The following is a 22,051-nucleotide window of genomic DNA, read 5'->3' as shown; positions in this document are numbered from 1 at the left end:
ACCCACGCTAGCTTTTCGTCCTACACACTTGCTTGTCTAGGCCTGAAGCAAGGGCAACGTGATACTGTCTAGAGTCGAGAGGAGACAACCTGCGCCGTTCGTCGCGCATGAGGCCTCTCGCGAATCGCAATACCTCTCGAGTTGCAGGGGCGGTCGACTGAGCTTAGCTGATCACAAATAGTCGCATGCCAGGTCACCGCGAAACATTGCGTCTTCGTCCACGCAGGGTTGTGTCATGCCCAATGGATGTGAAGTACTCAGTCTGACGTGACCAGTTTGAGGTGCTAACGCGAACATGCCTCAGACAAGATCGAGGGCTTCCTCAAGCCCGAAGTCCCTGTCCACCACCCATCCATCTTGGCCTTGTCGTTGGCATGGCGCAAGACCCTGACGACAACCTCCCACCGGTACTGGCGACTGTCTGCGTCAGGTCGTGCAACGCCTAGCAGGCTGCGGCCTAGCATCCATCGCCAGTACTCTTCTCTTGGCTCCCTCTCTGCCCCCTCCCCGCTCCAACCCGGACTCGACAGCCTTCAACACCGTGCGCGAAGCCTCGACGCGCTTCGCAACACGTCGCACAATGACGCCTCCTCTCGTGCAATCCTCCGTTGCCACCCAGGCCTCATCACCGGTTGAGACCATCGACTTCATACGTGCTTTGGGGCACATCTTGGGTCCCTTGTCAAATCCAAAACTCAAACAGAACGCTGTGCGCGCAGAAATGCCAAAATAAAACAAAAGTAGCCAAGTGGTCCAGATGCAGGCTTCCTGGGTATCACATTGGACGACACGCAGGAAGGGGTCTTTCTTTCCCTCCTCTCTAGGCGGGCACCCCTGCGTGCCCTGCGCCGGCCACGCAGGACGCACAGGGACATGCCAGGCGTTCGTCGTCGGGGTATTCGGGGTCTGGGTCGTCCGAGAGTGTCATGGGCGGGTCATCGTGAGTGAAGGAGCGGCCGTCGTAGTCGGATTCGCCATTATGGTACCCCTCTTCATCCTCGTCCGTGCTATTGGTCTGCGAGCGCGTTCCGTCCGTATGCCCTCCGTCAACTCTGTGAGGCTGCTGTTGCGGCTCCGGCTGAGACGAATCAGTGTTCTTAGCACCAGGCTTGCCACTGTTGGCCTTCTTGCCCTTGCGGCTCTTGGCCTTGGCCTTCTCGAGCAGCCGTTTTCTTTCTTGTTCCTGGCGGCGGGCTTTCTGGTCCTTCATCTCGTACTGTCGGATGAGGGCGTAGGGCGGTTCGCCAAAAATCTGCTCGTATTCGCAGAACTCGCATATCCACATGTCCTCGGGACGGGGCGGGTTGTGGTAGGCTTTCTCTCTGGCCTCACGGCGACGATGAGCAGCGGCCATCTTGAGGTCCCTCTCCGCGCGACGTCTAGATTTCTTCTTCTTGGCGGCAGCTGGTGCGCCCGCATTGCCTTGAGCAGGCGCGCCCTGCTGGTTGGCGCCAGCGTTTGCCGCGGCCGTTTGGGTTCCCATCGATGCGTGTTTGGTCCGGCTGGCCCCACCATAAGCTGGAAGGGACGAGTGGACCGCAGGGTCCATACCAGGCCACTGGGTACCAGGTACTTGAGAATCACAGGTGAATGTAAACTGGGCCGAGGCAGGTCGCGGCCTGGACGTGTTCGAGTGCTGAGAGAGCAAGCTTATGTTCTCTTGACCTGGTTCCGAGAAGACCTTGCCAGCGTTGGCGATGGCGTTGGAAATGATGCCAGTATTTTCGTCTGGAGGAGGACGATGGGTTAGCGAAGTTACTTCTTGCCTGCAGGTACACACAATGTGGTAGCTGGCAGTGTTAAGCTGGGAATTGTGGACGTGAGGAAAATAAGTGCGGTAGGAAGGTCGAGGCGGAAAGCGCTTCGGCGGGAGGAAGGTGCCTGATCGAGGGGCCGATAAGGCAACCCACAAGGTCAGGCAGGATGAGAAGCTCCGTCCAGGCGGTCAAGTCGGCGAGGGTAACGGGCACAGGCGAAATAAAAGCACAACACAACGTCGGGGTCAGGGGCCGGGTAAACTTACTGGAACTTGCGGCCCATTGAGGCTGCCGGATCTTGGGCCCTCGTCCCACCCAGCTGTTGGCTGCTTCAGAGACTGATAATGCTCGAAGCGGACTTCTGCCATTTCTTGAACGACCAAAACGCCCTCTTCCAGGACCAGATATCCCCTGGTTGTTCGCCACAAATCCTGAAGATCCATAATAGGACGGCGACACGGGGCCGGACTGATCATTGTCGGTCACGGGCGAACCAGCGGTAGCCGTGATTCCGAGGGCGGTAATGTCGGCAAGAGTATGCGTACCATTCAATGTGTTATCGCCAGCAGTGGGAATCTTGCGTTTCTTCTTGTTATTGGTGTTCTCGAACGAATCGTAACCGTCCACTGAAGAGGTCGTAGAGGGTGCCGGTTGGTGATTTGCGTGCTTCGACTGCCCAGATCTGTTCGACTGCGGGGTCGATCTACTCAAAATCTCGGGGTGTGATCGACGGACGACTTTGCTACTGGCGAACCGCTTTACCTCCTCCTCGTCACTCTCGCCTGCTTCGTGGTTTGCAATGGGTGCGCCCTCATATCCAGGATCCCGAATGACAGTGTAGTTTCTTCCCACACTAGACGACCTCTCGTCCCGCACAATGCCCGGCAAGAGAAACAAAGGACTCGAGTTTTGGCTCGCCGGAGGGTATTCGATCGTGTCTGCAACTTCGGGTGACAAACGCTCCCTGAGCCGTCGCTTGGGAAGAGGTCGCATGGGCCGCTGCTGGAAGAGAGAGGACAAGGCCTCGGGAGACATGCTTCTATCGTGTTCTGGACCTAAAGTGCCAGTGTCAGCAAGGAGTTCGGTGGGGACGCTCGAGGCTCATGCGGGCGACAGTCCATATAGAACCAGTAACCCCGCTCGCGATAGGCGGACGGTTCAAGCGAGCAGCGTTGCGACACCGTGGCCACCAGTTCGGCCCGTGGCCTACTCGAAGAGACTACTCGGAGAGACTGCTCGAAGAGAAGCAGCCGCCCCGAATGCGCTCTTGGTGCCCACCAGCCCCAGTACCCTCGCCAACTATTCTAACAGACATGCCAAGCGAGCTGCCAAGGTTGGGGGTAACGAGACACAGAGTGTTGAGCAAGGTATAGACGGCGTCGGCCGGGAAAGACGAGTCGTGGGTAGGAGGGGGAGCAGGGCAGAGGGAGTCATACCCATGGTGCCTCATCACGGGGTGAAGCAATCCGGAGTGGCACACGCCGGATTCCCTAGGACAAGGGGCGACGACAGGCTGAGGTGGGGGGGGGGAGGGTTTCAGGGGGTGACGTCAAAGTCGATGTCGATGATTTCTTGTCTCTCTACGTTTTGCTCACTGGCTGTCAGCATGTGGTGTCGACATGTTGAGGGTCCAACATCCAGCACCGTCAGGCTGGGTGTGGCCAGCCAGGCCAGGGCTGGGCCATCGCGGGACAGCTGGCCATGCGTTGTGCGTACCTTGATCAGCTGGGCAGCTATGTCCCTGTGGGAGCCAGCGGCGGCGGAGGACGAGAAGAAACAGGAGGCCAGGCACACAAGGAGTAGCTAGCAATAGCGATAGAAAACGTCTGCTATAAAGTTCGGGTAGGATGGCTGGCGGTACTGTTCTGGCGGCGAAGGGTCAGATAGGTCAAGGTATAGATGGCACTGGATGATTGCTAATGACGGCCAGGGCCCAGGGCAATTGATGAAGTCGCCTGGTGTGTGATTAGGGGACCGCATTATCTAAGCTCCCGTTGTTCCAGGGTTCCCAGCCAGGGTTGGGGTCGAGTGTGCCAGCTTTTGCCATGGCTGGAAAGGGGAAGGGCGGTCAAGCGACGGGAGTTCCTGAGCCTGGCGCGCCTGGCACACTGCTGCTGTTACTGACCTGCCAGGCCCCTGTTGGGCTTGCGAGCACAGCGCCAGAGAGGCGCGGGGTGCCGTGCTGCCACCGTGCGTCGAGTGTCAACCCGAAGCTGTTGAGCATGCGCCAGGTGGTGTTGTTGGGGCTCTCGCACGGTGTCTGTTGTGCATCGGAGGGCGCGCCCGAACCAAGTACTGGATACCCGCAGCACCGCGATAGTGGTCGCAGGGACCAAAGTGCCTCTACCTGGCTTTCACCAATAATTTATCCGCCGACTGTACTTCCCCCTCTACGGTCCACAGTGCTCCAGTGGAGCAGGGGGCACTTCCGCTCGCGCTGCGCTGCGCTGCGCCTGGCGCCGCCGCACCAAGCAAACCAGCAGAGAGCGAGCGACACCAGCACCTCTCGGCCTCGACTTTCTCTGCCACGAACCGAACCCATCCTGGCCCGAACCAGTCCCTCCTCTGCTCCTCTCCTCCTGCTCCTCCTGCTCCTCCTCCTCCTCCGCCTCTCTCGTCCTCTACGGCATGAATTCTTCCCTCGACCACCCAGTATCGGACATGCGAACGCCTCAATCCCCTCTTACACCTTGTTGGAGCACCCACCTCGTCTCTGTCTCATAGCTTGATCCCACAGCATTTCTTCCTGCTCCTCCTCTGCTCCTCTTGCGACCACCACCCCACGAACCTCGACCGACCCTACCCATCTCTGCGTCCCGCACCTCAACAGCCATTGCGTCGCCCCGAGATTCCACAATCTCATTTGCCCGAAATCCAAGGGCGGAACTGCCTCGAAGAAGTCTCGCCTTCTCTGCCCGCCCTTCCCCACTACCAACCTACCTACCATTACGTCCCTGTTCGCCCTGCGTCCTACTACTTGTTCCTGATTTTCCCTCCCCTCGAACCCTCGCCTGTTGTGTTTTCCTGCAATTTGCCTCAATGGCACCTCCCTCCCCCCGAAGATCTTCACGAGCCCGGGGCAACACCCTCACACAATCGACTCAGTCCTCCTCTGCCTCGAGCCTCTCGAGCCGAGCGGAGAGGAATACGAGATCGCTCATCAAGACGTCCTCCAACAAGTCCACTCCGACGAGCGCCTCGCTTTCTTCCGAACCCCTCGATGAACCAGAAGATTCTATCCTCCCCCGCCGACGAACACGAGCACAAGAAGAGATCCGCGACAAAATTCAAGTAGACCCGTACGAAATGGCCAACGACGGCGACGATATCCAAGAGGATGACGAGTCAGTCCGCTGCATCTGCGGCTTTGACGAATACCCAGGCCCTCCGCCCTTTGACGACGATGTCAAGACCGGGAAAGAAAACCCAGAGGCCGATTTCTTCGCCAGCATTGAGTTGTCTGACGAGGTCTCCGGCCTCTTCGTTCAGTGCGACATTTGCAAGGTGTGGCAGCACGGCGCTTGTGTCGGCATCTTCACCGAGGAGAGCTCTCCCGACGAATACTTTTGCGAGAAGTGCAGGAAAGATCTGCACAAGATTCATATTGCATCCAACAGGTACGTTGCCGGGAGCGCTTCGCTACCGCCCAAGAAGTTTTGTTCCTCTTACCCGGTCGCAAGAACTGCTGCCATCCTCCACCTCGGCTAGGCCAGACACTGACAGCGAGCCTGCCAGCCAACGATATTCAAACTACCTTCCCCTCGGTCGACAGTCCCGGTCCTCGTCGCGCGCAACTTCTGTCGCCAAGGATGGCACCCGTTCTCCCAAAGACTCGTCGGCGAGAAGCGCTCGGGCGTCATCGGCAGCACAAGCAGCCAAGCGGCGGTCGACCATGAACAGCCGCGATGCCGGCTACGACGAAGATGAGCAATTGCGACGTGCGATCGAAGCAAGCAGAGAAGAAGCACCTGATGGGCAACCTTCTGATCTTGTGCCCCGAAGACTCAAGCGCGGGCGCAGCAACAGCCAGGAGTATGTCCGATCTCTGCCTGACAGCGTCCCCAGTTGCTAACAGGAAAAGCAGCAACCAATTGAGCCTCAAGCGACAGCGTACCAGCTCTCCGTCAATGTCTCCGCCACCAGAGAGCAACTTTGCGATCGAAGATAACTCGGAAGATGACAGCACAGGCCGAAACGGGACAGCAAAGAAACTGCGTGTCCTCGGGAATCCGAAAGAAAGAACAGAACGCGAGGAACGAGATCGGCAGCGTCTTGAAAGCGCGAATAAGAGGAAAGGCCGGGCCGACCGCCGACGTGCTGATGGGATCGGGGCACCCACACTCCCAACCGAACGTGAGGGGCACTCAACGGCCGAGTCGGAGCCTGCCGACGATACGGCGGCGGTGCCAGCTCCGGCACGACCTGTCGTCAAGCCAAATGTCGAGCCACCTCCGCCGCCGCCCGTCGAGCCAACACCGTCGGCAGCCCCGACCCCAGACCCGACACCTGCGCCTCCAGCACCCACCGGCAGCACGCACAAGAAATCGAGTCGGAGCCATCAGAAGCGGGCCAAAGGCAGAAACCAGTATACGAAAGAGCGCGACGATCCCGAGGCGTCGCCTGTCCGATCCATGTCGAGGGACACGGTCCGTCCAGAAGAACCTGCGGTCGGCGGCGGAACAACCAAGGCCTCGGGAGTCGACAGTGCCAGACATACCGCCCGGAGCAAGGCCCATCTCCACAGCAAAGCCTCGCTCCCTGATATGAAGCGGCGCGTGGCAGCCTTTCTCGACTTTATCTCCAAGACGCAGATCGAAATGGCAGGCGAGTCGTCATCCGGTTCTGGGAGCAGTCAGAACAACTCGGAGCAGCATAGTCCCCGCGATGCCGTCACCAGCGCCACCGAGACGCACGCGAACGGGGTCTCTGCGACCGAGTCCAAGGTGGCTCATCATGCGAATGGAGATTCGGCAGCGCCTGCTGAAGGACAGGACTTTAAGGAACTCAGCTGCGTGGAGATGATGGATGTTTTGACGCGCGATCTCGTCAAATGGCAAAACCAGTATGCGAACTAGATGCAGTCGCATCTTTTTTTACTCCTGTGGTAGGTGTCAAATTGGACACAGGGGCGCAAACGGCGCATGTATGATATGACGATCAGGCTTGGCGGAGAACCCGTCCATGTGTATGGCACTGGCGCAACAGGCACGGCATTTACGGCGTTTACGATGCGGTTTTTCTTCTTCTTGTTGTTCTTCCTTCTTTTTCTTCCTTCGGTTCCCGTGTTATCACATCTTTGCGCTCCAGGAACAAACAGGCTTTGGCGTTTACTGTACGGCCTACGAAGACTGGGTTAGTCGGGGCTTGGTACCGTATTTCGTATATACCCCCAATGTACGGGCTGGAGTGTGGAACAGCCGCACGTGAGAAGGACGCGGATCTTAGTCACAGTGACTTGTTTTAATTTCCAAGAAGCAGTTGGTCTATTTTGTGGCATTATGGTCTCGTGATGTGCTGTGCAGTTGGCTTGCTACACCGTAAAGGGGGGGGGGGGGAGGCCTCCTGGGTTGAGGAACATGCGGCACGATCTGGTACAGAGCAAAGAGGAGGGGGTATCATCGGGTCCGAGCATCTTTTGATGAGGCGGAAGAGGGGAGAGAAGAAAAAGAGAGAAGGCAAGACAAAAAGAGAGAAAGAGAGGTCAAAGGGCTTTTTGCTTGTTCATGGCCCTCTCCCTCCTCATCTCCTTCTCCCTCTTGCGGGCCTGGCTCAGACTCGTGGGCCCGCCGCCCTCGCGCGCAATCTCCTTGAGGCGGATGGCGTCGTCGTTGACGTCGTCGAGGATGAAGCGGCCGAGCTGGCCGGTGCGCCACTGCTTGACGGCAAAGTCGGCGGCGGCCTCGACGTTGGGCACGCCGCCGGCCTTGAGCTTGCCTGTGCGGCGGGCGACGCCGGCGAGAAAGTCGTTGACCTCGTTGGTCGGCGGGCTGTAGCGGGCGTAGAGGGCCGGGTCGAGGCGGTTCATGCGGTAGAGGAGGTAGTCGGCGAGGATCTCCATCTGGATGCGGTCGTCCTTGACCGAGCCGGCGAGCGCCAGCTTGACCATGTCCTCGGCGTCGTCGACGTAGGGCATGAAGACGCCCGGCGTGTCGAGGACGAAGACGCCCTCGCCGAGGCTGCCGCCGCCGCCGCCGTCGGCGCTGCTGGCGGCGTCGCGGGCGAAGCTGCTGCTGCTGCTGCCGCTGCCGCCCTCGAGGATGCGCACGGGACTCGACAGCTTGCGGGTGACGCCCGGCTGGGCGCCGGTGCGGGCGACCGAGGCCTTCTTGGCCATGCCGTGCGTGCGCAGGCGGTTGAGGAGGGTGCTCTTGCCGACGTTGGGCATGCCGACGACGAGGGCGCGCACACCGGTCAGCGAGTCGACGGCGCGCGCGGCGTCGGCAATGTGGCGCAGGAGGGACTTTGTGCTGCTCGGGTCGTCCTTGCGCCAGAAGACGACGCGGTGGCCGGCCACGGCGCTGTTGGCGGCGTTGTGGCCGGCGTGGTAGCGGCGGAGGTCGCGCTCGACCGAGTGGGGGCTGTCGGTGCCCAGATCCCGGTGGGTGTAGACGATGATGCGGTTGCGGCCGGCGATGGCGCGGTCGAGGTGGGGGTTCCAGGACGTCAGGGGCACGCGGTAGTCTCGACACTCAAGGACAAGACCGATGCTCGAGAGACGGTTTGTGATCTCACGAAGACCGGCATGGTGGTGGCCCAGGTAGTAGGAGCGCGGAATAGACTCGGACAGGGGGAAGCGCAGGCGCGGGACGAAGGCGGCGGCGGCGGCGGCCGAGGCTGAGGCTGAAGCTGAAGCTGTGGTAGTAGCCATGGTCGGAGGTGGGCGGATGGAGAGAAGATGTAGTGGTAGTGGTGCGACCTCGAGCGGCGCGTGGGGGTTTTCGAGGTTACCTGGGGCAGGCTCGCATCGTATCAGCTCGCATTGGCCGGTACTGATGGCCGATGATGTAGAGGGCGAGAATTTCGATGGACTGGGTGGCAGTTGGGAGCTCAGCTCAGTACAGCGAGTAAAACTGAAGTGTCCGAAACGAGCTTTGGCGTTCTTCGATAAGTCACGCGATACGCTCGCCTCGCGATATCACGTGATTATCCCTGTCCGAGGAATGTCTACGTGAGAAGCACCACCAGTATTGCACAGACGACAGGCACTTTTCAACGAGATGTATTTGCAGATTCAGTTGGAGGCATGCCCGCACACTTGAGCAGCTGATCGAGGTGCTCTGCTGACTGGTCTGACTAGTTTCAGTGCCAGCAAGACCTTGGACGACGGCGTGCTTCGGTGCTCGAACATCGATGACGTACGAATGCCATGTTCCGTAGACGAGATACAAGGTGGTGAGCACGGTAGGAGTTGTTTCCCTGGCTCGCGTGGCTGTAGATGAACTGTAGAAAATGAGCCGTACGTGGATATCTTCGCCATATGTTCGAGAAGTCAGAGCAGGTGCACCGTCGATTATTGCTCAGTGAGAAATCAGTGTTTCTAGTATAATGCTTCCTGCAATCACAGGGCCGACTGTCTGTTCATATCACAGAGCACTTGGTCTCATCGGAAATGTTCTCTAGTAGCCGCTTACTGCTGTGAGAACTTCAGCACTGCTTTATATTGCTTTCTTCCAGTCTCTTGGTTTTTGTAGGCTACTTTGCTGCTATCTTGTAGCTTGACTGGTATGATATGTGATCAGAATAGACGAGATGAAATATACTTGATGTGGGCTAGCGGTTGTTACGATATAATTTTGAGTGACAGCTCGTGGTTTTCAAAATTTTGCTTAGGATGACATGAATCCATCGCAAGAAACAAACTAGGGTTCGGCATCTTCACATAGACGGCCTATCTTTCCTGGGCAGACGGCGGGTTTCCTCTCAGATCTATTCAAACTTCCAATCTGGTTGTCGAGTTCTACTGATCGCATTTGTCATTACGGTCTTCCATGCCATACGATACCTCCCGCCATGATACATCATCAGAAGGTCCGTCTTTAAATCTCAATACTAGTCAACTCACCAAGGTTTCCTATCGCTCGCAAGAAGATAGAACCACACTTTCGGGTGCATCTTTACCTAGTTGACTGAACTTTCTCCCTACGCCATAAGGTTCAGTCTGGGAGGGACATCCTGGATCTTCACCAGGCCAACATCGTTTCGAACCCCCTCTGCCCAACCCATGTGTTTGTCAATAGAGTATCTGTCTGTCTGGCTATTGTCAAAGTAGAGCGCTCTTCACTCAGGCGGCAACCTTGGCGCCATAGCCTCCGCCGCCGGGCGTCTCAATGATGATACGATCTCCCCTCCCGAAGCTCGCCGTCGCCTTGCCCCCGAGACTGATGGTCATGCCGTCGCTTTTCCTGACCCAAGTATTCCTACCCATGCCACCATCGCCTCCTCCATTCCTGCCCCTCGGCGCCCGCGAGCGCCGCTCGGACAGAATGGACACCTGCACCCCGGGCACGAGGAACTCAATGTCCCTGACGATGCCATCCCCTCCGCGATGCGCTCCCTCGCCTCCCGACCCAGCCCTGACGGCAAACGCGCGCAGCAGGACGGGGTACCGCTTCTCCAGCACCTCGGGATCCGTGATGCGCGTGTTCGTCATGTGCGTGTGCACGCCGCTCGTCCCCTCCCACGTCGGGCCTGCGCCGGCGCCGCCGCCGATGGTCTCGTAGTACCCGAACCCCTTGTCGACGACCTCGCGGCCGGTCTCGTCGAGGCGCTTGCCGCCCATGCCGAACGTCAGGTTGTTCATGCAGCCCGAGCTGTCGGCGCAGGCGCCAAAGGCCGCGAGCACCACGTCCGTCACGCGCTGCGACGTCAGCACGTTGCCGCCGACGACGGACGCCCCCTCGCCCGGCGACAGGATCGTGTGGGGCGGGATGCGCACGTCGATGGGCGCGAGGCAGCCCTGGTTCAGCGGAATGTCCGACGCGACGAGGGCGCGCAGGCAGTAGATGATGGCCGAGTGGGTGATGGCGCGCGGCGCGTTCGTGTTGCCGTAGACCTGCGGCCCCGTGCCGGTAAAGTCGAACACGGCGTCGCCCGTGGCCGGGTCAATGGTGATGGCGAGGGCGATGGGCGTGCCGTCGTCCATGTAGTCGGTGGCGCGCAGGCCGCCGGGCGGCATGGCGGCGTGCATCGTCTTGAGCAGCGCCCGCACCGCCTGCTCGGCGTTGGCCTGGATGGCGAACATGTACTTGTGCACCTCGGGCAGCGTGTACTCGCCGATGAGCGCCTGGATGAGGTGGATGCCCTGCTTGTTGGCCGCCACCTGCGCCTTGAGGTCGGACAGGTTGTCGCTCAGCGTGCGCGTGCCCGAGATGCCCGGCCGCCGCGCCGGCTCGTGCAGGAGCATTTCGATGACGCGCGCCTCGTTGAACCGACCGTTGCTGACGAGCTTCTCGCCGAGGATGGCGGCGCCCTCCTCGTAGAGGAAGTGCGAGTCGGGCGGCATCGAGCCCGGCCGCGTGCCGCCAATATCGGCGTGGTGGCCGCGCGAAGCCACGAAGAAGACGATCGCGCCATTGTCGAAGACTGGCGTCACCACGGTGATGTCCGGCAGGTGGGTGCCTCCGCTGGACGGATGGTTCGAGATGAGCACGTCGCCCTCTTCGAGGCGGCCCTTCCACTGGTGATGCAGGTGGCGAACACAGAACTGCATCGAGCCGAGGTGGACGGGGACATGCGGCGCATTGGCCACGAGACCGCCGTCGGGCGAGAAGATGGCACACGAGAAGTCAAGTCTCTCCTTGATGTTGGTTGACACGGCTGTCTTCTGAAGCGTGCGGCCCATCTGCTCGGCAATGGACATGAACCGGTGGCCAAAGATGGACAGCTGAATGGGGTTGACCGTCCTTTCGACCTGCTGCGTCTGCTGCGGCGCATCAGACGAAGGAGGGCCAGTGTTGGACACTGACGAGGTCTCGAGTTCGATGACAACGATGCTGTCGAGGATGACGGCCGTCGTCTTGGGCCTGACGAGGATCGTCTGCGTCTGGTCTAGGATGAGAGCCGGCCCGGGAATCCGAACACCGGCCTCGAGCGTACCCAAGAGGTAGAGATTCGTATCGACGCCGCCGGCGGCAGCCTCGAAGCAGACCTTTTTCGTGCCTGCGGCGGCCGGCGCCTCGACCTTGGTTTTCCCGGCAACATCGAGCAGCTGGCGGTAGGGGCTCTTCTCCTTGTGCTCCGAGGTCGAGCCCACGGCTCGCACGCGGTAGTCGTCAATCAGGATCCTCTTCTCGGGGAACACAAAGCCAAACTCGCGCGAGTGCTTCTCCTCGAAGGACTTGCCAAAGTTGGCCGTCGCCTCGCCGGCGTGTTGCATGATCATGAAGGCCGAGTTGGATCCCTCGTAGCGCATGTTGAGGTACACTTCCAACCTGATCCGGCCGGCATCGATGTCCTGGCCCGCCAGATGCGCCGTTGCTTCAGACGACATGTCGGCCAGCGTCTGCTCGATAACGGGGAAGCTGGCAGCACCAAAGTCTACGGCGGCCGGCCTCTGCACCTCGTGCACCAGGTCGGCCAGCGACAGGCCGTAGGCCGACAGGATAGACGAGTACTTGTGAATGACGACCTGCTCGATGGACAGCGCCGCTGCGACGTCGCACGCGTGCTGGCCACCAGCGCCGCCAAAGCATGAAAGAATGTGGTCCGAGGTGTCGTATCCCCTCGCCTCCGTCAGTGCCCGGATCGGCCTCGCCATGACCTCGGATGCCACCTGCAAGAAGCCCAGGGCCACCTGCTCGGCGGAGAACGCGGCTCGTCCCATGGCGCGGTTGTCATCGTTGATCTCTGCCGTCAGTTCGGCAAACTTGTCGGCCACAACCTCGGTGCCAAGCGGCTCGTCCTCGTTGGGACCAAAGATTTGGGGGAAGTAGTCGGGCGCGATGCGGCCGAGGAAGAGATTGGCGTCCGTCACGGTCAGGGGCCCTCCCTTGCGGTAGCAGGCTGGGCCGGGATGGGCACCGGCGGACTCGGGTCCTACAGCGAAGAGACCGTTGCGCCAGAAGAGCATGGAGCCGCCGCCTGCCGCGACGCTGCGGGTGTCAGTTCGTGAGGCGGCCTTGGCGGACAGGATAGAGAGGAGGAAACATACGTGATGATGTCAAGCTGGGGCGATTGGATGAGAACGCCCGCCGTCGTCGTCTCAAACACATGCTCATACGTACCGGCGAACCTCGAGCAGTCTGTCGATGTACCGCCCATGTCGAAGCCAATGACGGGTTTCCTCTGCTCCTCATCCCACGACGTCTGCGCATACCCGACGACGCCGCCCGCCGGACCCGAAAGAATGCTCTTCAGGCCGCTGAAGGCCCGGAAGTCGACGAGCCCTCCGTCTGACTGCATAAAGTCGCAGCGCAGGTTCGCCGCTTCGAGCCCGCCCTGAAAGTTGGCCGATATCGAGTCGATGTACGCCCGGATAATCGGCGTCAGGTATGCGTCTGCCGTCGCCGACGTGCCCCGCGGCACGGCTTTGATCATGGGCTGCAGGGCCGCCGATTCGACGGCCGCGAAGCCCATCTCGCGCGCCAGGCTGCCGACGAGCCGCTCGTGCGCAGGGTAGACGTACGAGTGCAGGAAGACGACCGACAGCGAGCGGTAGCCGTCGTCCCACAGCTTCTGCAGCGACACGCGCACGGCGTCCAGGTCTGGCGTCTGGAGGACGCGCACAATCTCGCCCGTCAGACCGACGTGCAGCGACGGGTCGCTCGCCGGGTCGATGGTCTGCGGTTCCGGGTCTTCCGAGTAGCCCTCCAGTGTGACGCGCTCGTCGACCTCGACGACGTCTTGGTACAGCAGCTCTGGCGTGGCGACGCTGAGGTCGAAAATGTTGGGGCGCGACTGGGTACTGATGCGCAGCAGGTCGCGGAACCCCTTTGTGACGAGCAGCGCGGAGAGGGCGCCCTTGCGCTCGAGCAGGGCGTTTGTGCCGACGGTTGTGCCCATGCGAATGCGGTCTATGGGCGCCGTGTCGAGGGGCGTGCCGCGGGGGTGAGGCTTGCCGGTGACGAGCTCGAGCACGCGGCGGACGCCTTCTGTGGGCGCATCGGGATAGTTGGCTGGGTCGACGGAGAGAACCTTGAGGATGATGTCTTCACGGCCGGGCACGGATGCATGCACGTCCGTGAAGGTGCCGCCGCGGTCGATGGAAATCTGGACGCCGGGCATGGTCGTGGTCGTGGTCGTGGTCTGGGTGGTCAGGGTGAGGTGAGGTGTGTTGAGATGAGAGGCTCATATGCCCGGTTGGTAGACCGAATGAAAAGGAGATCAGAGTGGAGGGCACAACAAGGTTGAATGGGGTATCATTCGTGAAAAGTATGATGATCTTGTTCGACTCATTGGCACTTCACTTCTGAGAGTGGGAGCGATGGTCCCTATTATCTACAAAACAGCATCTTGGTCCCTCAAGTCTCTCATTGCGAGTGATGCTCCGAGTTTAGGAGGCTCAAAGCCGACTACCCCGCGACCCGCGGCAGCTATGTGTTGGTAGCTAGAAGCTAGGCCTGATGCTCTCTGGTCTTGGCATGCTAAGACCATCTTTGCTGCTCTCTTGCTTGCCTGGAAACCACACAGCCGTTTGGAAGACTATAGGGCGCCCAGCCTCAATCATCTTGTCACGGAGACGGAACCCCGCACACTCTACTGCGCATAGCTGTCTCTCTGTTTATTGACGCCGAGGTTGGGTAGTTCAGCGGTTGGTGTTGGCAAAGGTCATGGGGTTCGGGCCCGTGAAAACGGAGGCGGACATCCGTCCCCGCTGCCCTTAACCACGCAATGTGCCTTAAACGATTCGTTCTCTTCGGACAATCCAGGCCGACTCTAAGCGCTGGGTCGATGTCCGTTCATCGGACTCGGCAGCCCGTCCGAGTCGAACGTCAAGATGCATAGCCAACAAGAACCCCAGTTCACTGGGGGAACACTGTTCTGTCCATACTCTACATATCGCCCTTGTCTTTCCCTGTTATTGTCATTCTGTCTTAATTGCTTGGATTGTTGATTCATTGCTTCACACAATGCCAAGCGGTCCCAAAGTGTCACTTTGCTGGATCTTGTATTTCTTCACCTCTACCTCTTGAGACAACCCAGAATAGACAACATAGGATCATTGCCGTACTCTTCCGCCTCAAACACACATATAGACCTACTCCTACCATGGCTACCATCACCGAGACATCAATCTCCGAGACCGCCTCTCGGGGGACGACCATCGCCAACCCTAGCACCTACCTCGAAACAGGCATCGAGGCCCGCCTCGCCGCCCGCAACAACCAATACACGAAATCGACCTCAGGCCTGGCCCCCAGGCACCTCCAAGCAAACCTCATCATCCTGCCTTCCCGCTACGCCGACGACTTTCGCGATCTCTGCGCGCGCAACCCCGTCCCTTGCCCCCTGATTGCGGAATCGCGGGCCCCCGGGGACTTCACAAATCTCAAGTCACACGTCCCCGGCCTCGATGGCCACCGCATCGCCCAAGGGCTCGACATGCGCACAGACTGCCCTCGCTTCAACGTCTACCAGAACGCAAGGCTCGCACAGAGCGGCGTCCCTGACATTCTGCGCCACTGGACCGACGACCACGTCGCCTTTGTCATCGGATGCAGCTACAGCTTTGAGTCGGCCCTCGCAGCCCAGGGCCTACCTCCGCGACACGCCCTCCTGGACCGCAACGTGCCCATGTACCGGTCCAGCATCCCCCTCAACCCCTCGGGCGTCTTCACGGGCGCAACGTACGTCGTGTCCATGAGGCCGTACCGCAGGGCCGATATCGAGAGGATTCGGACCATCACGAAGCGGTACCTGCCTACGCACGGCGAGTGCGTGGCCTGGGGGTGGGACGCGCTCGAGAGGCTCGGCATCAAGGACGTCAACGTGCCACAGTGGGGAGACGCGCCGCTGACCATGGACGGGCGGATGTTGGGGGATGTTGCGGGAGATGAGGAGAACGTGCCTGTGTTCTGGGGCTGCGGCGTCACGCCGCAGGAGGCTGTCATGAGGGCCGATCTCGAGGGGACAGTCATGGCGCATGCGCCGGGGCATATGCTTGTGCTGGATTGTATGGAGGATGAGGTGCTCAAATAGACGTGTCTGGCATACCTAATTTAGCTGCATCGGCCCATTGCTGTGCAGTTGACGGACTGCTGTCACAGAATTACGGACATTTTGGTGAATGCGAGGATACTGAGATACCGTGTCGCACAATCAACTTTTGAGGACTGGTTAGCCATTTCCATCACTTGCTACCTTCAACGCAAAGACACGAAAGTCAGTAGATGAGTCCCGAGCCACTTCATTCATGTTGAACATCCTACAATAGGTGCATACACTACGTTCTCGTGCATTTGTAAATGGCTTATACTTCTTTTCATGAACGGATGCTCAAACTCTATAGACCAACTGTCCAAAGCACCAATTCGAAGAAATACAGCGCCGGCTACGACAGTCATGTCAAAAGCTGTGACGTCTAGCCCAACGGACCAGCCTGAAGAGCGGCAGTTCCAAACCTTACATCGGACATTCATTGTAGCATGCGGGTAGGACGCCGATGAAAGGTATGACATGCCAACGGATACACAAAAAGCCTCTCCTGACACGATCGTGAAGACACTCGCTCTGAAACTGGACTCCCCGAAATCCCATTGAAACTATTGTAGTCAGAGACTGAAGGAAGAAATCAAGCGAGCAAAACTGAAAATTGTTCTTTTTTCCAAGCGTCGCAATTTGCTGCGTCCTCGCACACTTCTTCAGGGGTGTCATGTGCATATTACCAGAACCTCCGACATGACGGGTACAGAATTGCCCATGTCTGCTCAGTAGACATAGCGGAAATTGAGGTTGTACTCGCCAGTCACAGCGGGTCGATCATCTGCACGCTCCCCCCTGGAGATCTGGTCTTTCTTGTTGTTTTCCATCTTGAAGTGTACAATCTGCACCGAGATGAGGACCATGCAGATCACTGCAGACGCCAGACTCGACCAGTGGCCCAGCATGTACGGCGCCTTGCGGTAGACCTGCCCGGCCACAACGCCGGCAACGTTGCCCACGGCCTGGGAAATGCCCAGCGCAGTGGCACGGCGGTAGTGAGGCGTCGTGTTGTTGACGATCCACATCTCGTTGAGACCCGGACCGCAGTAGAGGGGCAAGGCGATGAGAAAGCAGGCAAAGTAGCGGACGCTAGAGTTCGACACGGACAAAAGGATGGCGTAGCCAGCAACAGCAAAGGTGTCGAGGAACAGCAGGATGCTGCCGCGAAGTCCGTATCTGTCGCCGAGCATGGCTGCCACGAAGAAGGAGATGCCGCCGAGGAGGTACACTGGGACACTGAGATATTGAGCCTCGAGCCTCGAGAAGCCAAGTCCATCGCGGAGGATAGAAGGGAGGAAGCTGCTAAAGCCATATAGAATGACGTCCTGGAAGAACTGGATGAGAGCCCTGGTGAGCATTAGCAGGTGCCCACGTCAAACCGATTCAGCGTCAAGTGAGAAGAACGCACCCTGTGTAGAGTCTCCAGTCCTGGAGAGCGGAGAAGACCTGCGACCATTCAAACGTCTCGGTACCCATGTACTCCTGACGCTTCAGCTCGCGTCTTTCCATGGTATCACGCTGCTCCGGTGTCCACCACTTGGCCTTGGCTGGGTACTCGGGAAGTCCGAACCACGCCCATGGAACAACAGTGAGGGAGATGAGGCCCTCAATGATGTACAGCCAGCTCCACGACTGAAGGCCCCCGGCATTCCCGATCTTGGTAATTCCCGTGGCTACAAGCCCGCCAAACATGCCTGAGAAGGCCGTTGCAGCGAACAAATACGAGAATCGCAAACCTTGCTCATGACGATTATACACCATGGTGATGTACAAACTGATGCAAGGGAAGAAACCCGACTCGCAGACGCCCAGCAGGATGCGGCACGCCAGGAGCCCGCTGTAGCTCTTGATGAAGGCCGTGCCGATGGTGACGATGGACCAGGCGAAAGCCATGACAGCAATGGCGCGGTGTGTCTTCAACTTCTTCAGAGCCAGAACAAAAGGGACCATAAACGCAACATAGGTAGCGAAGAAGACGCTGACGGCAGTGCTGAACTGGGCGCCAGAGAGACCGAGCTCGTCGCGCATGCCAGCGATGTACGCGTTCCCGATATTGCTTCGGTCGAGGTAGGCCATGAAGTAGAGTGCGCAGAATAAAGGGGCAAACCGATAATCAAGACGCTGAAGGACACGCTTTTCGAGGAGAGGATCAACATAGATTTCGTTGGAAGGCTCTTCGCAAATTGAGCCTCCCTTTTCATGATCGTCGTTGGTCATGAGAGCGGACTTGGTCACCTCCAAGTTTGTGTTCTCGCTTGGTGGAACCGGCATAGTCTCAGAGACCTTTTCTGACGCCATCATCGGGCTGACAGTTGCGCTGTGACTGAAGTAGAGGTAGAGAATAGTGTCAGGAATAGGGTTCTGTTGAGCAGTGTGGTCAAATGGGAGTTTGGTGATGGTAGAGTGAGATCGAACGAGACATCGAGTCAGAACCCAGCGGGCGAGACGTGTTGTATTTATGTGAATCACTCTTCACCGGCATCCAAGATGTTTTTCAGAAGGAACTACGGCAACTATTTCAATTCATACAACCTAAGCACGGTTTGTCCCGGAGCTCTTGTCGTGTCACCCTGGCTTATCTGGGGGTGAACCCCGGACTCGAGGTAATGCGGGGCAGGCTCGGCGGCTATCATGATTGATACACTATCAGGTGAAGCTAGGAGCTGTTACCGGCAACTTGGGACTGGACCATCGCTGCGCAGAAGTAAAGACTATCCGTTACAGTGCCGATGGCCCTAACTTGGGTGGCTGCGCTTTCCGGGGGGCCTGATGTATCATGAGCTGGCCTAATAAGGTGAAAGGGCATCCAAGGACTGGAGACGGACTTCCGCCTCCGTCTCAATCGCCAGTAGAAGGGGAGAGCTAGATGACCCTAGCTGTTTTCTATCGCTCAGCTCCCCACAAATTGGTCGATAGAGCGAGTCAGACACGCACAAGCGTCCTTTGGTTTGAAGATTACTCGTGCGGGGTGTCGTTGTCCAGGTTGACCCCCTTCGTCGTATTTACATGGACTCCCGCCTCCGTGGTCGGTTTGATAAACTCTTGCTAAGGTACCTCATCGGACCCGATGTCCGTCTGTCGCTCACCGTCGCCCAAATCATCTCTATCCTCGTGGACTTACGTATGGAGTCAGCAACTGGGACAAGATGGATCCACAAGCATCAGGGTCGCACTCTGTAACAGCTAGCATGATGTCTGAGTTGACCGGAATATCGTGAGATGCCCTCCATGTCGCTACCAACACTGCTTTTTGATGATTATTTCCCTGGAGCCAATGCAACACGTTCGCAACATGCTGAAAGTGACGAATGGAGTATTAGCTAACAGTGCGGTGCGCTGCTCTGTAGATGCGAGCGTTGTCGAAAACGCAAAGTTGGTGACCTTCTACAGCAGATTGGCTTGAGCTAATGAAAGTGAAGATCAAGTGTGACCGGCACAATCCTTGCTCCAAGTGTCGAGCGGCTAAAGTAGACTGCTCATACCCTTCTGGAGGTGAAAGATCACGGTAAGCAAGCAATAAGCGATGCTGAACACACCCAGAGCGGTTTGCTCGACATGTCCCATAGCTGACAGCTTCAAATGTAGTCCAGCTTCGAAGAAGCATGTGCAAGCCTTGGAGAGTCAGGTGAGCTCGCTGGAGTTGTTCATTCAAGATCTCGCCTCTGCCGATGATGCTACGAGGTCTCGACTCCTCGCCGGAATATCCTCATCATCGCCTCCATCATATCAACCGCACCCCCAACCTGCGAGCCAACCGCTCATGGTAGACGATCATGTGCCATCAGCTGCATTAGGCTCTCCCTCAGAGTCCGGAGATCTCGTCCTTGCCAGAGCAAGGGAGGGCCGGATGTGCAAGCTCGCGGCTGCGAGAAAGGCGTCCCAGTTTTACGGCGGCACCAGCTTGTTCATGCAACTCTCGGAGACGACACCCCCAAACCCTCAGCAACTTGCAGGGCCCTCTGAGAGTCCTGAAGAGCGCCGATTAGGCCCAGACACGGAAACTACACTCAACGACAACATGGAGTATCAGGCATACCCGTTTCAGCCCAAGGACGAAACTTGCCGTCAACTGATGGCAACGTTCTTCCAGACTGTTTACCAATACAACATGTGCGTCTACCGCGAATACTTCCTCCGAGATTATCATGCCGAAAGCGGGCCTTACTACTCAGACACGCTCATGTTCTCCATCTGTGCCGTCGGCGCCTCAATCTCGAAAGAGCCCGCACTCAGGGCACTCCTGCCAGTCTTTCTCAAACGCGCCGGCGCCATGGTCTTCGAATCCCTCGAGCTGCCCGATCTTACAACTCTCCAATCACTCATCATCTTGGGTCATCTAGAGATTGGACAAGGAAGAAGCTCAAAGGGCTGGCTGTTCTGCGGCATGGCGTTCCGCCTGACACATGAAATGGGCTTGCATTTGGATCCAGGAAACTGGACAAACAGCAAATCGGAATCTTCTGTCGACAGGGAGATCCTGCGGCGCGTCTACTGGGCGGTCTTCATTGTCGACAAGCAAATGAGCCTCTATTTTGGACGGCCGCCGGCGCTGTATCCTCACGAAGCCGACGTTCGAAACACGATCCGCATCCCGTACCCCCCTGAGTGGGAGAGCCTCCTCGACTCTTACATATCCAAAAGCACCTCATCCACGGCCTTCGAAGACGGCCTCGCCACGGTCAGTTCATTCACACATCAGGCCGAATTGGCCAAGATCTTTCACGTCTTGATTGTCGACGTGTTTGAGAATCGACTCAGGCAGACGTGTGCCACCAAGGCCGCTGCGACAGCACAACAAGTCCACACCTCTTTGGTCAAATGGCTGGCCACGCTGCCTCAGAAGCTACATTGGAACCAGTGGACTGTCGGACAAGTCCCGCCCTATGTCTTGCATCTACACATGGTTTTCCACACGGGCATGATCATTCTTCATCGGCCCCCTCGACAGCAACTCGACGATGATGCCATCGCTGCAAGCGAGGGTGTCGAAGTATGCTATCAATCGCTGGCAGCAATTCTTAGGCTTTTCAAAAGCTACTCACGCTACTACCGATTCGAGACTCTGCCACTAGACTTTGTGCACACACTCTCCGCGGCAGCCGAGGTTGTCATGATGAAGAGGTTCTTGGAAAAGTCCACATGGGACGACAAGGACATTTCGAAGCCTCTGGCGCAGATCCTGGACGCCATGGAGGCCGTCCAGAGCGTCTATCCGTGCATGCGCGGTATACGCGACAGCATACTCGAGAATATCAAATCTGAGGGCGTGGATGAGGAAGCTCAGCAACATCAGTATGGAGTTGAACTTGAGCTCATGGACCTCCTGCAATCTGCCGCGGCTCCATTTCCCGGAGCTTGGGGGACTGAAGATGCCGAAAGCGCGACAAGCGCTGATTTGGGGTTCTTGTTGACGGATGACTTTCTCAACCAGCACTATTCATGGGACAACGCAGGCCTCTGAATGCAACGTCACACAATGGGGTCCCTATGTTTTATCTGCTGCCAAGAGCTGACTTGCTACTGAGGGCGAAATACTGCCGCCGCTCAACGATTGCCTCATCCCACACAACAGCCCAAGACTCGGCCTCTCGTCTCAGGGCCAGGCTTCATTGAAGAGTACCACAGCAAGCACAACGCAGAAGCTCGGCTCTACCACGACCCTGGCTCTCTTGAAAAGAAGCTGCATTACGGGGTTGATGAAGAGCATCATCGATGCCTGCGTACACAATAGGTAGACAGGTAGACCATCAAGTTCTATCATACCCTGCCAAGGAGGTGAATTGGGTGTGGAACCAGGCCACCACGAATGAGTCAAGATGGAAGGTCAAGACGGCTCGGTCAGAAGCCGAAAGGACACGGAAGTCCGACAGTGCAGGCCTCGGCGCCCTGATCCATCCTACCAAGCTAGAGGATGAAGATAACCTCACTGGGATGCTCTGCGTCATTGGGTAGATATATGTAGGGTAGGTGCGAGGATGCGAAGTTTTATCTCGACAGACCCCATGAGGGAGATTGGGGCTGAAGTCAAGCAGTTAGGGGCAATGTGGCGGAGTGAGTGTATGAGCCGATGGAGGCCTCCATGTAGCTATCTACCATGCGCTAACAGCTCCCGTGGTGCCTTCACAAAAGGAGAGAAGGTCATCGAGAAGCTCGCT

General features: G+C 58.1%; 7 protein-coding genes across 7 annotated transcripts; 3 read left to right on the top strand and 4 right to left on the bottom strand.

Moving 5' to 3' along the window:
* Positions 1–820: 820 nt before the first annotated feature.
* D7B24_000373 (uncharacterized protein) lies at positions 821–3,365 on the bottom strand (the record flags this gene model as incomplete). Its single annotated transcript, XM_028634631.1, has 4 exons — positions 821–1,804; positions 2,024–2,168; positions 2,215–2,812; positions 3,353–3,365. 4 exons carry the CDS (start codon positions 3,363–3,365, stop codon positions 821–823), a joined length of 1,740 nt encoding a protein of 579 aa, XP_028492688.1.
* A 1,431-nt stretch (positions 3,366–4,796) lies between these two features.
* D7B24_000372 (uncharacterized protein) lies at positions 4,797–6,832 on the top strand (the record flags this gene model as incomplete). The annotated part of the gene is made up of 3 exons (XM_028634630.1): positions 4,797–5,374; positions 5,493–5,789; positions 5,842–6,832. 3 exons carry the CDS (start codon positions 4,797–4,799, stop codon positions 6,830–6,832), a joined length of 1,866 nt encoding a protein of 621 aa, XP_028492687.1.
* A 626-nt stretch (positions 6,833–7,458) lies between these two features.
* MTG1 (putative mitochondrial GTPase) lies at positions 7,459–8,625 on the bottom strand (the record flags this gene model as incomplete). Its single annotated transcript, XM_028634629.1, has 1 exon — positions 7,459–8,625. The coding sequence occupies one exon, from the start codon at positions 8,623–8,625 to the stop codon at positions 7,459–7,461; it is 1,167 nt and encodes a 388-aa protein (XP_028492686.1).
* Positions 8,626–10,038: 1,413 nt separating this feature from the next.
* Positions 10,039–13,979, bottom strand: D7B24_000370 (uncharacterized protein; the record flags this gene model as incomplete). The annotated part of the gene is made up of 2 exons (XM_028634628.1): positions 10,039–12,847; positions 12,907–13,979. 2 exons carry the CDS (start codon positions 13,977–13,979, stop codon positions 10,039–10,041), a joined length of 3,882 nt encoding a protein of 1,293 aa, XP_028492685.1.
* A 984-nt stretch (positions 13,980–14,963) lies between these two features.
* Positions 14,964–15,893, top strand: D7B24_000369 (uncharacterized protein; the record flags this gene model as incomplete). Its single annotated transcript, XM_028634627.1, has 1 exon — positions 14,964–15,893. One exon carries the CDS (start codon positions 14,964–14,966, stop codon positions 15,891–15,893), a length of 930 nt encoding a protein of 309 aa, XP_028492684.1.
* A 728-nt stretch (positions 15,894–16,621) lies between these two features.
* D7B24_000368 (uncharacterized protein) lies at positions 16,622–18,194 on the bottom strand (the record flags this gene model as incomplete). The annotated part of the gene is made up of 2 exons (XM_028634626.1): positions 16,622–17,243; positions 17,305–18,194. 2 exons carry the CDS (start codon positions 18,192–18,194, stop codon positions 16,622–16,624), a joined length of 1,512 nt encoding a protein of 503 aa, XP_028492683.1.
* A 1,109-nt stretch (positions 18,195–19,303) lies between these two features.
* Positions 19,304–21,357, top strand: D7B24_000367 (uncharacterized protein; the record flags this gene model as incomplete). The annotated part of the gene is made up of 3 exons (XM_028634625.1): positions 19,304–19,401; positions 19,482–20,886; positions 20,956–21,357. 3 exons carry the CDS (start codon positions 19,304–19,306, stop codon positions 21,355–21,357), a joined length of 1,905 nt encoding a protein of 634 aa, XP_028492682.1.
* Between the last annotated feature and the right edge of the window lie 694 nt (positions 21,358–22,051).

The sequence above is a fragment of the Verticillium nonalfalfae genome, assembly GCF_003724135.2.
Source record: "Verticillium nonalfalfae strain VnAa140/NRRL 66861 chromosome Unknown scaffold_101, whole genome shotgun sequence".
Taxonomy (NCBI): Eukaryota; Fungi; Ascomycota; class Sordariomycetes; order Glomerellales; family Plectosphaerellaceae; genus Verticillium; species Verticillium nonalfalfae.
This window is presented reverse-complemented; position numbering and strand designations above follow the sequence as displayed.